This window comes from Bubalus kerabau, chromosome 2, assembly GCF_029407905.1.
Source record: "Bubalus kerabau isolate K-KA32 ecotype Philippines breed swamp buffalo chromosome 2, PCC_UOA_SB_1v2, whole genome shotgun sequence".
Taxonomy (NCBI): Eukaryota; Metazoa; Chordata; class Mammalia; order Artiodactyla; family Bovidae; genus Bubalus; species Bubalus kerabau.
Window position 1 is genome coordinate 31,941,326 of NC_073625.1, and position 16,316 is coordinate 31,957,641.

Here is a 16,316-nt window from a genome sequence, read left to right on the forward strand (position 1 = left end):
AGGCAATAGAATTTTTGTAGATAACGAGAATTACTTAAAATTTACACGAACACTTCATTAGGTGACTGGTAGTCTATGGTTATCTGTCTTCAGTTTACTGAAGATGGTGACATGTTCATAATCTGGCTCTACTGTAATCTTTCTCTTCCTCGCGAATACTATGAAAATATCAACTGATAACATATTATTTTGCACTTGGTTTCACTCCCAAATGCCTTGGAACTAAACTTCTCAATAAAAGCTTCTGATGAAGAATTTAAAGGAGCATCTTTCGTCTTTATTTCTGGTTAAAGGGTATATCCAGTCAATGGTGCTTTCAAGCTTCCTCTACTCTAGATGTGGTGGGAATTAAGGTATTAGATGATTTTTAAAAGATGCAAATTGACACAGTGTTCCAAACCAAAAAAGATGCTTTAGTATATTAGTGAAGGAACACAATGGCATAATAAAACATTATGATATACATTTGATGTGCTACTTAAGTGGTTTTTATCCTGATATCCTATCTCTTCATAAACTTTTAAAACTATAGCATACAACATTTTAATTCAAATGGACAGATTAAACATCTTCTTTGCGATAAAAATTATAATTTATAAATTGTTTCCCTAAGACACAGAGCACTTACACAATAACTTATTTTGAGAGACCTAAAAAAAGTAGCTGGAAAAACCTCTAAGTTCATAGTGGGAATAAACACAAAATGGTAAGAAAGGAGGGAACTGGTTTGTCAAGGTGTATTTCATGGTCTGTCAGGTTATTTCAATGACACCTAAGTGATCATAATACAGTACAAATAATCACTATTTTCTTCTACTGCTCTTATTAGAGAAAAAGAGCAATGGATTTAACCCTCCATTTTTTTTTCCCCCGAACACACACTATCTCTAAAGCCTGAGGGCCTCACAGTAAGCTGAGTAGGAGTAAGGTTAATTTACAGCAGCTCTTGGGACTCAAGCTACACCACAGGAAACAGACTGGAGGAAAATTTGTGTACAAATAACCACCACAGAACAGAATTCTTTATCATACAGTCGACTCTAAAGGATGTCAAGCATATTTCTTCTAAAGAACTCAAAACTCTCATCCTTAAAGGCTACGTGTAAATCATCTAAATGGAAAGATCTATGTTAAATCCAGATACACTCAACCACAATTATCTACATTCAGAGTTGACTTTTAGAAGTCCTAAAAATGCCCCTTTTCTAAAGTGTAGAAATACATGCAACATTTCCCAAAACGATGCTGCTGTCACTGGGATTTACATCTGAGCAGCACGGCTGCCGTGTGAGTAGAGTCTCAGCTTCAGGCTGCTGCCTCTGAGGGTAAACACAGCAAGAAGGACCCGACAGAGGAGCCTGTGCTCAGTTGCTCAGTCAAGTCTAACTCTTTGTGACCTCATGGACTGCAGCCCGCCAGGCTCCTCTGTCCATGAGATTCTCCAGGCAAGAATACTGCAGTGGGTTGCCATTTCCTTCTCCAGGGGATCTTCTCGAACCAGGGATTGAACCTGCATCTCCTACATCTCCTGCATTGGCAGGCAGACCATTTACAGCTGAGCCACCTGGGAAGCCCCAGACAGAGAACAGTGGAACTCAGATATCTGAGGTTCATAGCAAAGGGTGTGAAGGGTGTGAAGTTAAGTGGGCCTCAGGAAGCATCACTATGAACAAAGCTAGTGGAGGTGATGGAATTCCAGATGTGCTATTTCAAATCCTAAAAGACGATGCTGTGAAAGTGCTACACTCCATATGCCAGCAAATTTGGAAAACTCAGCAGTGGCCACAGGACTGGAAAAGGTCGGTTTTTATTCTAATCCCAAAGAAGAGCAATGCCAAAGAATGCTCAAACTACTGCACAATTGCACTCATTTCATATGCTAGAAAGATAATGCTCAAAATCCTTCAATCTAGGCTTCAACAGTACATAAACCGAGAACTTCCAGATGTACAAGCTGGATTTAGAAAAGGCAGAGGAACCAGAGATCAAATTGCCAACATCTATTGGATCATAGAAAAAGCAAAGAATTCCAGAAAAACATCTACTTCTGTTTCACTGACTATGTTAAAGCCTCTGTGTGTGTTACCATAACAAACTGTGGAAAATTCTTCAAGAGATAGGAATACCAGACCACCTTACCCTCCTCCTGAGAAACTTGGATGCAGGTCAAGAAGTAACAGTTAGAACCAGACATGGAACAGTAGACTGGTTCCAAATTGGAAAAGGAGTACAACAAAGCTATATATTGTCACCCTGCTTATTTAACTTATATGCAGAGTACATCATAAGAAATGCAGGGCTGGATGAAGCTCAAGCTGGAATTAAAATTGCGGGAGAAATATCAATAACCTCAGATATGCAGATGACACCACCATAATGGCAGAAAGTGATGGGGGACTAAAGAGCTTCATGATAAAAGTGAAAGAGGAGAGTGAAAAAGCTGGCTTAAAGCTCAACATTCAAAAAACTCAGATCATGGCATCGGTCCCATCATTTCATGGCAAATAGATGAGGAAAAAATGGAAACAGTGACAGACTTTATTTTCCTGGGTTCCAAAATCACCACGGATGGTGGCTGCAGCCATGAAATTCAAAAACACTTGCTCTTTGGAAGAAAAGTTTTGATGAGTCTAGACAGTGTATTAAAAAGCAAAGACACTACTTCACCGATAAAGGTCCATTTAGTCAAAGCTGTGGTTTTTCCAGTAGTCATGCACAGATGTGAGAGCTGGACCATAAAGAAAGCTGAGTGCTGAAGAACTGATGCTTTCAAACTGTGGTTTTGGAGAAGACTCTTGAGAGTCCCTTGGGCAGCAAGATCAACCCAGTCAACCCTAAAGGAAATCAGTCCTGAATATTCACTGGACGGACTGATGCTGAAGCTGAAGGTGTACTACTTTAGCCACTGATGTGAAGAGCTGACTCATTGGAAAAGACCCTGATGCTGGGAAAGACTGAAGACAGGAGAAGAAGGGGACGACAGAGGCTGAGATGGTTGGATAACATCACTGACTCAATGGACATGAGCTTGGGTAAACTCTGGGAGATAGTGAAGGACAGGGAAGCCTGGCATGCTGCAGTCCATGGGATCACAAAGACTCTGACACGACTGAGTGAGTGACTGAGCAACATAGCAAAGGGTGGTTAGGTACACTGACTCCTATTCTTAGGGGTAAATAAACTGATGCTGGGGGAAATAAATTGTCACAACAATGAATGAACATTTATCATGATGGCTCTGGGGACTGTGGATTTTACTGATGGTCACCCAGCAAATCAGGAGCAAAGTTATATGAAGATTCTAATCCAGACTTTCCCCAGCATTTGTCTGATTTGAGGGTGTAATTCTCCTGATGGTCTTGAGACCTGATATTACTTGTGCAGGCAGGTTGACAAGTTAAGGGAGTTAACAAATTAAGGAGTTGAGGTTAACATGTTAAGGATGCTCAAAGTTAAGGTTGCAAGGCAGTTCCCAGAAAGAAGAGTCAACACTGAAAACCACTCTGAAGCTTTAGAAGATACAGATTGTCAAAGTTGTTAGAGATTCAGAGTGATCAAAAAATCTAGACATACCACCTTATGCCTAATATATGATGGAAGCACAGGGCTTCCCAGGTGGTTCGGTGGGTAAAGAATCTGCCCACAGTGCAGGAGATGTGGGTTCAATCCATGGGTCGGGAAGATCCCTGGAGGAGGGCCTGGCAATCCTCTCCAGTATTCCTGCCTGGGGAATACCATGGACAGAGGAGCCTGGTGGGCTACAGTCCACTGGGTTGCAAAGAGTTGGACACGACTGAAGTGACTGAGCGTGCATGCACACACACACAACAGAAACACAGACTTAACTAAAGCTTCAAATTTAAGACAGTGAACTTTTTTTTGTTGGTTAATTCCTCTCTTCCTCAAAGGTTACTGAACAGTGAATGAGATGACTAATTTAGCTTTAAGTACAGATCTGCCACATTGCTGGCCATGCTGGCTTCAGTTAAATGGAACCCTGGCTTCATTCACGTCCTTTGAGGCTGAAATTGGTACAAATAAAGAAAAACAGACCGATAGAAAAGAACAACTTACACAGTGAAGAGAAAAAGCACTTAAAGGAGAGTTGAATTAAAACTTCAGAATGGATAGCGAGTGACCATTATCTTCAATAACGTCTCTGATTATCCAAGCATTTCTTCACAAAAAATGAAAATAAGTGGAATACGGTGACACTGACTAGTGAGACAAACACGATCTCTGTGATGGTTTAAAAATACTGAAACTATGTAGAGAGAGGGCTGACAACCTAGCAAAATGGGACCTCCATTATTCAGAAAGGTCCGAGAAACTAGTTTTGCATTTTTCAGAAGAGAGGAGATTAAGCGACCTCATTAAAAATAAAAAAAAACCAATTCTGAGGGGATTACAGAGGATCAAGCACTGTATATAAAACTGTTAACTGAATAAATCAGACTCAGAGAAAGAAAATAATAGCGAGAGGCCCCCGATGGATGCGACTGTTATCTCAAAGGAAGAAACAGACATCGAAAAAACCAGCCTGGTTTTCAGGACATGGGTGATTCTCAGTGAGTTGTGAAGCAGGCTTTCCAGGGTTCTCTTAGGAATTGCCAGGCTCTCGGTCACACGAAATTACTTACGAGTCACTGAGACTGCAGGGCAGGAAGAAACTTAAGGTCTCCTTTTCTGCACATTCCATAGGACACTTTTTAACCTGTCTGGATTTTTACTGCCAACCAAGGGGAATCTCCTCCCCTCAACTCCACACCTGGTATGTCCCGATGGTCCACCTCCACCCTACACGACAGATCACCAAGCATCTCTGCCCACACCACCAGTGCGCTGCAAACTGCAGGGGAGAGGTCGTTCTTGGAACCAGCATGCTATAGGTTCATGCTTTAAAAATACAAGCATCCTGATCAATTCCTCAAAAAAGAAATAATCATCGGGGACTCTCTCGGCAGTCCAGTGGTTGGAATACCATGCTTCCACTGCAGGAGGTACAGGTTGGGAACTAAGATCCGGAATGCTGCACAGCGAAAACAAAACAAAAAAACAAAAAACAACCATTGAAAGTGAAAATTAGGGCAAGTTTATAACTGTGTAAGTTCCACCATCAAACATGTTGCTGACAAGAGAAAATGTCTGTTTCGATTGGGCGTTTTGTAACTTATCTGATGACAGGAAGGATTTTTTTTTTATAGATGAGCTTTGGTTTCCATACATTTCAAACCTTATTTCTGCTCTACTACTTACTTCCCTGGGCTTCCCAGGTGGCTCAGTGGTAAAGAATCCTCCTTCCAGTGCAGGAGACCAGGCCTCAATCCTTGGGTCAGGAAGACCCCCTGCAGAAGGAAATGGCTACCCACCCCAGTGTTCTTGTCTGGGAAATCCCATGGACAGAGGAGCCTGGTGGGCTACATTCCATGGGGTCGCAAAGAGTCAGACACAACTGAGTGACTAAACAACCACCACCACCACCACCTATTTTTGGGGCCGTAGTTCGGGGTCCACGGGACAGATTTGTTTCTTCCTTTAACCTTTGACTGTGTTACTCTGATGTCCCTAGGCGAGTCAGTGGGTGGGAGGAATATTCCCAATGGCTAGCACTAAGAATCACAGATGGAGATGACTTCATGTCTCAGGAGAATATCCAATTAAATGGAAACTAGGCTCAAATTCTCCTTAGCTGAATCCTCAAAGTGCCCACAGCCACTCCAATGCAACGGAAAAGTGTGATGGAGAAGTTGGGAGTGGAAAGAGACCAAGGTCCTAACTGATCTGCAACATGTGACCATATAAATCCACGGTCCCCTTGTAAGATCCTAGAAGGGGCCCATGCACGTGAGGGGTCCTGATGCTTGAGCTTCACCAGCTTCACAGCAAGGATGTCTGGCCCCATCAGAGACCCCTTTCTTTTTTTTTTTTTTAAATTTTATTTTATTTTTAAACTTTACATAACTGTATTAGTTTTTCCAAATATCAAAATGAATCCGCCACAGGTATACATGTGTTCCCCATCCTGAACCCTCCTCCCTCCTCCCTCCCCATTCCATCCCTCTGGGTCGTCCCAGTGCACCAGCCCCAAGCATCCAGTATCGTGCATCGAACCTGGACTGGCAACTCATTTCATACATGATATTTTACATGTTTCAATGCCATTCTCCCAAATCTTCCCACCCTCTCCCTCTCCCACAGAGTCCATAAGACTGTTCTATACATCAGTGTCTCTTTTGCTGTCTCCCTTTCTTAACATGATGCTGGTAGATGTGAAGCCTGGTCTCAGAGCAATCATTTGCTGGTGTAATGTGGTCCTTACAACCACTTGTTAAGGGAGAAATCATAGTTTAAAATATGAAAAGATAGTTTTAGAATTTCCATATTTCATGCCATTATGAACGTGATTCTCAATTTGGGAGAGTTCACAAAAGCCACAGAGAATATTGGTCTTGTCATCTCAGTGAAGTATCTATCAGCGAGGTAATTTTGTTTTCAAATCTGTCACCTAAATGTTCTAATTTAACAACTAGAACACTATTCTTTCACCGTTATCCTGAGATGAGAATTAGAGTACCAAGCCTAAGCCACGCCCATACATGGTACAGTTCCGCTCTTTCCTTTACCCCCATACTGTTTCACAGATAACTCCCCAGCTGTGTATATTTCATTTTCAATTTCTAATCTCCAGCACCCCTAAGCCCAGAGCACTGGGGTATTTATTAGAGGTGTGCTGAGTACTCTACAACTAAGTTTTGCCTGAACAAACAAAGCATGTCTTTGTGATGGTTAATGATCTTGTTTCCCAAAGTGCTAAAGAATTAGAATAAAAACAAATAGCCAGTCTTTTGTAGTTTAAAGGAATTAGGATTTCCCCTAGGCTAAATTTCCATTTGAATTGCCTGAAAGTACATGAAAATCAATGTAGCTCAATAAACAGCTCTGTGTTTGAGACATAACTAGAAGAAAAATAACACATTAGACTCGGTCTTTCATCACTGTGATTTAAAAAAAGCAACACCTCCCTAACTCCCATCACAAACTTATTAACTTCTTAAGCCATATCCAGTTTGAGACTAGGTCACACTTTATAACAATGAAATGGAAATTGTATTAACTCATTAGAGCAAATTTGCTGGATAGCCATTTGTTTTATCTTTTAAAACAATTTTAGCACTCAAAATGTTGTCTGCATTATACTTTGACTCATTTATACTTAACAGTGAAATAAAAAACTCTAGTTTGGTAAACATTGCTAGGCACTTTAATAAGTGATTTACATTCTGGTATTTCATATGATTCAACGACCCTATGAGATAAATAAAATTCATGGTGAAAACATACTCAGAGAAGTTATATGATTTGCCCAAAGTCACAGAGCAAGCAAATGATGTAGCAAAGATTCAAATTCCAAAAGCTCTTAAACATCAGACACTCTGCTTCAAAATCTCATATAATAGGACCATTATAGCCACTTCACATTTGCAAAAAAAAACCCAAAACCCAATGGAGGCTAAGAACAGTTAAGTCAGTGAATAAATCACAGGATTGGTTGGGAAACATCATTTTTAAAATTTCAAAGCCCATGCCTTTTCTTATTATATTACACTGACTTTCATTAAGAAATAGTATTCAATTATCACAGATGAGCTGATCGATAATTGCTTAATGGATAAAAATGCATAAATTAACAAATGAAATGTAATTGAGGCACACAAATGCCACAAGAAAAATGAAAATGGAAGTTAAATGAAATTGAGAATAAAAAGGGAACCGTGTGCTTAAAACTAGCAATTTTTCAAATTAAGCAGAAATTATCAATACATTCCCGAATATCAAGAGCCCCCAATGGGATACTGTTCAAGAGACTACAAAGAAATTAAAAAACACTTTTCTAAAACACTCCTCTATCTAACAAACAGATGAAAACCAAAATGTCCAAAGTTTCACACCTAAATAATTATGGTATTGTTAATGCTTATTGGAATGGAGATTCAGAAATTTGCTTGGAATCTTGTTCCAGGATTTAAATAAGTTTCCAACCTTCATTAAGTCTAATCACTTTTTAAGCAATTTAAGCCCATTTTCTCCATTTGTGTCTGTGGAGAAATCAGCATCCAGTAGGGGATCTGCCATGGACAGACAGAGATCTGAGCCTTCCTCACCTTCATAACAACCTTCCGCTGGATAACTATCAGTTGCATCATTCAATCTCCCTCCTCCTCACCCTTCAGGTCACAGTCTCATCTACAGCCTCCAATGCTCTCAGATATAAATGAATGGCTCTAGGGGCAAATTTCTTGCAGCCATTGCTGAAAAGAATATTTCTTGGGGGAAAGCACAGGTTAATAATACTTAAAATTCAGTACTTAGGATTTATCATTGACCAAGATAGTTAGCTAGTGTTGACACTTTTATGGATTCCGCCTCCAAACGTCTGTTCAGTAGAGGCTGTAGTGGTATTTGTGCTGCTTCTACGCCCCCTTCACTCCAACCATAGGCCAATCGGGTAACTAGCCTCTTTCCTAAGCAAGAAGAAAAGAGAGAGCCAACCAAGCTGCTTCTGCATAGTTACAGATTCTGGTTCCAATTAAACACATTACAAATACTGAGCCTACCGAGTTAGGCCAAGTATCTTCCAGTTCACAGATCTCACACTACAGAACTGTTTTAAGTTTTGTCATATAGAAATAGTTATAATAATATTCTAATTCTGTCAACTATTACTTACAGACCACGTAGTTATATTTAATATTTTTAGATTAATTTCTGTATCCTCTAGTTATCTTTCCAATCTTATGAAAAACAAAGATAGAAACATGAGTATGATAATCTTTTGACCAATTATGGAATGTTTGCTTACAAAGGAAGACATGATGGTAGCCGAATCTCTACCAGTGCTATGAGTAGTAAACTATGCCAGTAATCATTGCTGGTGCTTCTTTGATGTGATTCAGTCATATAACTCTTAATTTATGAAAGGGTCCAACAATCTTAAATGGTTTTGAGGGGAGGAAGGGAGATATATTCATTTTAATCATAGTATTTCTAAAAGTAGATATCTGTTTCATTTTTTTTTAATCTGGATACATCACTAATCAAAGTCTAACCCAAGAAAGGAGAAGGACTTGGGACAACAAACCTGAGGATGACTTTGCTGAATACATGATTCATAATGAGAGCAAAGTGTGAACACACTAATAAAAATATCAGAATGCAATCAATCCCTTCAGGTAGTTGGGTGTTCTGCGAATACTCTAAATTCATAACCTATTTTACTCTCAAAATGCCTATGGTTTTATGGAAGCATGAAGAGTTTATGAAGACAGTAAGATGACTAATGAAGAATATTCTTTGCTTTCTATTGGGAACTTTTGTTTGCTTCTAACTGTTTAATTTCTCCTCCATCTCTCTTTCAATTAACCTCCCTGTTTGTATTCAGTGAGATGGCACATAATATGGAGAAAGGAAAAAAAATCTCGCTGATTTATGAGTCTTCTTTCATAAAGTGAAAGCTCCTTTCAGCCAGACGCCTAAGTGTTGAAATCGAGAGGAAATGAACAGAACAGTAACTCTTCTGAATGAGAAAACATACTGTAGTTTCCTGGGCTGTTTAATCAGTGGCTCACAAAGGCCTCCTTTTAAAGGACCCCTGAGACTTCACTTTGGGCATATACACAAGGTAGGAAGTAGACAGGGAAAAGCAATTGGATCTTTGTATGCAAAACTTTGGAATAACTACTTCTGAGAGTATAAAAGAGTAAAACAATGAATTAAAGGTTCTCTACATCTTTAAAAAGGTTCATTTCAAAGATTTATTTTTAAATGAATCAGATCCTTTCCTTCTACACTGTCACTCATACAGAGTATAAAAGCAACAAAACAAAATGAAACAATAGAAAGTGGAATTGTTAACCACTGCAGGACACATTAAATTATAATAAAAAGACCTGCTACTAACAAAAATCCCCTTTCTTCCCAGACATGGAGAAAGTTGTTCAAGAACAGGTCCTCTGTGGGAAACTAACCATATAATATTACCAAGGTCAGTAAGGATACCCAGAGAATGATTTGTTTGGTGGCTGTTGGTTGACAAGTTAAAATTGCCCGTGGATAACTTTACAGCACAGTTCCTCATAGTCCAAGCTATATATACATGTGTTGGTTGCACTTCCCAGGATACAAATAGTCCAGTATATAACATTTTCCTTCAGCTAGATTCAACTCACTTACGATGGGGGTGGTGGGGTCAAAAAATACAATGGAGCAGGATCAGAAGCACACTCTTCCTGCCCTGCTTCTAGTGTGCACCCATTCTGGGACTGGGGCATGGAGCTGCCTGATCACAGGGATACTACACTGTCTCTTGTACATCCTCAGAAAAGATGCAAATCATGGTTGTCAACTATTTTCTGCCTTGCTGTAGCTCTCAAGTGGGGCTCGCGTGAGCAACAGGCAGCCCCTTCCCTGTGGAGCCTCCCTTAAAGCGTACAGGAGGGCAGAGCCTCATGAGGGAAGGATGTTAGGGGTGAGCTCTCTGCAAGGGTCCTGCACGTGCACGTTGGCAGTTTACCCCAGTAAGACTACAGGCTCCCCAGTTGTTGGCAGGAGCTCACCTTTAACAGGTGACCCTGTAAGGCCTGATCTTCAGACAAACACCATTTCTCAAATTACAAAATTTTTGTAGGATCATGCCATTTATAATTAATATTGTACACTTTCACTGAAGTGAGGCAGAAATGTATTACTTAACTTCTGTTGCATTTTCTTTAAATAAATGTTTTACTTTCAGTGATTAAAACAGTAAAGGCAAAGGCACTTAACACCCTGAAAATCTAGAACCAGTATATGTATTCTGGGTACTTTTGTATCCAGGCTAAATAGCACTTACATACCAACATTTTGATCTTAAACACCTATTTGATTGTCTTATTTAACCAACACATGTGCCAGAACCTCATCATATTTTAAGAAGTGTGAAGCATATAAATATAAGAAAAACTAGAATTGTGCATTTTACTCTACTTTCTCACAGTACTACAATATAAAGTCATAAAAACTCAAATTTCTTTTTTAGAGACTCAAATAGATGGACAAGTGCTAAGATGTGAGATTCTGGACTCTATGGGAGTCCAAAAGGCTATATACTGGGAATCTTTTTTTCAAGTAAAAAATACTGCTTTTCCACAGTGGCAATATGTAACAGACAAAGGAATATTCAATAAGAGTTGGTTTATAAGAAATTAAATCCTCCTTCTGAGTCAATTTTGGTGGCCATCCCCCAAAACAATGAATAAAATATGCTTATACTTCACACTTGATACAGCGGTTTTAAAAAGAACTGGATTATAACAAATTCATTTCTCTGTACAGCAGAAACTGACAGAACACTGTAAAGCAATTATATTCCAGTAAGAACTTTAAAACATTAGAAAAATAAAAACAACTGGATTGCAATTGGAAAATGAGGACCTTATTTTAAAATGAAGTTATTCCTTTGGAAGAAAGAGGAGGACAAATTATCAATAATTAGAAGAGTTTTTCCAAGGTGAAACGCAGCACCTTGTGAGCTGTTAGGGTACTCGGGGCAGGGGGCGGGGCCGGGGCAGGGGGCGGGCCTACCGATGGTGCAGTGCTCTCCGTTCCAGCCCTGGCTGCATTCACACTTGCCATCCTTGCACGTCCCATGCTCGGCGCAACGCGGGTGGCAGGCTCTCTGATTGCAGGCTGGGCCCGTCCAGCCTTCTTCACAGCGACAGGACCCCCCCATGCAAACACCGTGTGAGCCACAGTCCACGGAACAGATTTCTAGATGTAAAACAGAGGAAGCAGGTCAAGAGAGAAGAGTAGAGGGGAGTGAGAAGGGGAGTTAATAAGCAGTGCTTCGTCTTCAGCTCTAACCTGTGACAGTGAAAAGCAAAATCCATGAACATAAGCACGAAAGTATTTACCTACTAAGTCATTTTACCTACTAAGTAAATTTCAGTATCGGCGGCTAAGAATGATAAACGTAGTTTTACTTTTTTAAATTTTACATTCTGCCATATCGGGGATAAAATGCACATAATAATTATGCTATAAACAATTTCCTATATTTATATATGTGTGTACACACACATTACTAACAAAACAGAACATATGATTCATAATGAGAAGAAAATATGTGCACACACACTTATATGTTTCTCAGAGGAAGTTTTTGGCAGCTAGGAACACATGTACATATACATCAAATTGATATAAAATTTATGAAATAAATTTGTATGTGTCTATGTATGTCAGGTATTTAACAGGAGTTGGGTTTCACCAGGGTAGCAAAAATTGAAAAGGAGTTATTTTTAATCTTATAGTTCACATTTTTAAAATATTTAGAAACTTTCATTAGAAAGAATGTTATTAAAAAAAGTAAAAAAAAAAAAAGAATCTATTATAGTATGCATATTAGCTTGGGTCCGACACACAAACAAACTGCTTAAATAAAATAAACTGTTGTTTTTTTTCTAGACAGTGTATTTGTACTGCTGACAGAAGTTGCTGAGCAAAACAATAATAGAAAACCAGTTTAATAATATATATAACCATGAACTCTAACATTTGAAAAGCAAGGTTTTCCAATTACTACAATTACTGAAAAGAGCACAAGTCACCAAAGGACTTTTAAAACGGTAACAAGAAGTTAGGTCATTAAAACAGAATTCAGGCATCTGACCTAAGTTTTTTCTTAAAAAGTTTTCTTAAAAGTTTTTTTTTTGACGAGATCCAGTTAAGAGAGACAGACAGACAGACAGAACTCTGAGGGTATTTTATTTTTTACTTTTTACATATAAAGTTAAATAAAATGAACTATTTTTTTTCTTAAGATTGGAAGACTATTGTTTAGTTTTGTTTTTTTTTCCCAACAATAAACATAATGAATAAAAACCTAAGATCATTTCTAACAAACAGGAAATGGACTAGATGAATTTTAAAATAAAAAATAGCCAGTCCCTGTTTAGGTAGTCACATGCATGATCCCAGAGTTCCCCAGTCATTGGCCAGATAATATTTCTCAGACAGTGGACTTCACAGGGCTGCAGAATTTTTAAAAACTTGATCCAGACTCTGTGACCGTGGTGAACATTCCTTATAAACAACAGTCAGGGATATGAGCTGGAGGAGAGTGGCATGTGGTTTTTCACGCCACATTTTCTAACTCCTTTGAATTAAATTTTTGATTAAAGGATCCAAGATGTTTTGATTAACTTCAGAGGAACAGAATGCCACCTGAGCTTCAGAAGAGCGAGGTTTCTTTCTGAGGTTCCCTTTTTTATTCAATCTAATCAATTTTTCATTAGGGTGAAGGTGTTTATCAGCGTTCAGCACACTTGCTTTGAGCAAGGTGCGTCAATCTTTGTAATGAACTTATTAATTAGAGTTAATTTAATTGAAGTGGAATTGAAGGGCTAATTAATGGACAAACTGCTGCTGGAGAGAGAGGAGAGCTCTGTTGCTTTCAAACCTATAAACTTTCTGATGGAAATAATTCATTTCTTCTCTTTTAGCAGCTTAACCAAATGTTTCTTCAGGTGTAAAACCTACTCTCATATTGAATTTAGATCTCTGAAGGTCATTTCCACAACAACAATAGAGGCAGCTGGTAGTGTTTTGCTTTAGAATTCAATAGGTTAGAAATGCAAAATGCTACTGCTTTTAAATCACGAATGTAGATTAACAAAGATGTTTTCCTAAACTTTCAATGAGAACTGTGCGATATGCAGACTAATTGGAGGCACATGAATCCAGATGTTTTCACAGGATAGCCCTATGTGTGTTTGAGATCTTTACTAACAATTCTAAGTAAGTTTTCTGTCTTTCGGCAGCTAATAGTAAAGTTTAATAAAGTTTTGTTCTGTGCTTAACTACTTTTTCCCAAAGAAGTATATTGCGTTTATTAGTCAACTCTCTATATTGAGAATTTAATAAGTGTGCATTTTGCATTGAGGATTTAAAGATGAACAGGATGAAGACCTTCACTCATTATGTCTAAACAGTCAGATATACAAGTAAAATTAGATTTTAAGCTAGCAAAATAGTAACAGCAGTATGAAAAAAATCAGTCTAAATATGTAAAATAATGATACGTAATTTTGGCAGTCAGTTTAATTTTTTAACTAACACTGATATCTTTTTGGCTATTCATAACAATACCATTTTTACCATTTTATGAAGAAGATCAAATTACTTTTTGAGCTATTTAATATCAATTACAAACCATCCTTTATAAAATAATCCTGGTAATGTATTAAATAAGTTTACATGAAACAAAAATGGAGCCATTGTTTTGTTCTTTTCCAACTTGGAAAACTGTGGGAAACAAATTAGAATGACAATATTTCAAATAAATATTATTTTATAACTAGTATTATTATGCCTATTTCACCAATGGAGGCAGAGAGGCCTGAATCAAGTAGCTTTATACAAGTAATTTTATCTATAAACTTTAATTGGATTTTTACATTTTTTAGTATAGAAGCTGAAAATGTAAATAAAAACCCTAAAGAAAGAGCTAAATGCCTATATTGCTCTTGTAATTATATTTTTTTAAAGTGGAGGACAAAATGAGCTAACATGTTTTTGAAAATAATGCCATGCATCCATGCTTTGATAAACCTTGGTTGGTGATGATTTTTTAAAACTCATTACTGAGACATTCAAGGTCCTCTGCAAGTCAGCCCCCAATTTAGGTTTTTTCACTCTTATTTATCCTATACACCTTGCCCGCTCTGACAGTCATGAATCTTCTAACCAAATTCTTTGGCTCACCAAGCTCTCTGAATCAACTCGCGTGTCTATGAGGCAGTGACGGGCATATTATAGACACTGTCTGTCTTCACAAGACTAGGGAAGCAGAGGACAAGGAGGGAAGGAAGACTGAAGGAAGGAAAGGAGAGGGGAAGGGAAAGGGGAAGAAAAGAAAGAAGGAAAAAGAAAGAGAGAGCAAGAAAGAAAATTCCTAAGTTGCTCCTTTAACTAGGATATCTACTTATGAGTTCAACAGAAGTTTTCCATCAATACCACAAATTAACCTATATAAGACTTTCTCTAGTTTGGGCTTCTGATAGTCAATTTGTAACAGGTGAAGAGTGGTCGGTGAATCTTTCATGCCAATATTGACTCCTAGGGCAGCAGACACGTTACCCAAGTTCCTCAAAAATGCCAGGAAAGAGAGAGTTCAGAGCTCATGCTCTTAAGTACTTTCTACTACTGTTCCCCTAGTCAAAAAATATTCCCTCAACCTCCACACTAACTGCAATCTTGAAAATAAGGAAAGAAATATTAAAAATCTTGTAAACTTTCAATATGCATCAAAAGTGAAAGTGAAGTCACTCAGTTGTGTCTGACTCTTCGCGACCCCATGGACTGCAGCCCACCAGGGCCCTCCTAATATGCATCAAGGCAGGATCTAAATATTGACTGAATTTAGTGCATTAGTCCATGTAACACTCAATAGAATATTAAACTGGAGCGTATTGGTTTCTAAGTATTTCATGTGTGTTTATCTTATCTCCCCAATGAAACTATAATCTTCATTCCAGTATTCTTGCCTGGAAAATTCCCTGGACGGAGAAGCTGGGTGGGCTACGGTCCATGGGATTGCAGAGAGTCAGACAGTACTGAGGGACTGAGCACACAGATTAGAATAGCTTCTATCCATACTGTGTGACTAGCGAATGGTCACAGAATTAATTCATGGGTTGCAAACGGCAATAAAAAAGAACAGACTTGAGAGAAAGTATCACTATACATCACTTTGTAAAGCTCTCATTTCAGTGATGTGAGTAAATGCACACAAAGGTATATGAGCTCACAATGTAAAAATACATTTAAGACCACAGGTCATTTAGGTCATGGTCAAAACCTTGAAAGCCACTATTCTAGAGGGCAGGAATGATTGATTATTCTTTAATCCCTTTGAGGCCTGTCTCAAAGCCATGCACAGAGTTGGTGCATAAAAACATGACTGACTGAATAAAATTACTACTTGCCATTTCTATTATAATCATACAGTGGCAATTAAAAACTCAGTGTTGAACTATTATGTACACCATAATATCTATATGTGTATACTCTTTATTGTGATCATATTAAAAGTCTTCTGTTGTCACATAATTTTTTAATTGAGGTTTTTCTGTTTATGAGATAATGTACGTTAATCTCCAAGTTGTACATAGGCCTTCAGAGTTGAGAAGAAAGAGGGCTTTATTGAACTGAAATATTTCTTCTTTACAATAATACTAAAGGAGAACTTTTTTTAATACTAAAGGAGAAATTTTAATGAC

The 16,316-nt window shown here is 38.3% G+C and overlaps 1 protein-coding gene across 3 annotated transcripts in view; it reads right to left on the reverse strand.

Moving 5' to 3' along the window:
* The window catches only part of TENM3 (teneurin transmembrane protein 3), a 532,144-nt gene that overhangs the window by 103,341 nt on the left and 412,487 nt on the right, over positions 1–16,316 (reverse strand). For all 3 annotated transcript variants that reach the window (XM_055567454.1, XM_055567455.1, XM_055567456.1), the window contains one exon: positions 11,620–11,805. In XM_055567454.1, the coding sequence (XP_055423429.1) occupies positions 11,620–11,805 (186 nt within the window). The remainder of the gene's footprint in view (positions 1–11,619; positions 11,806–16,316) is intronic.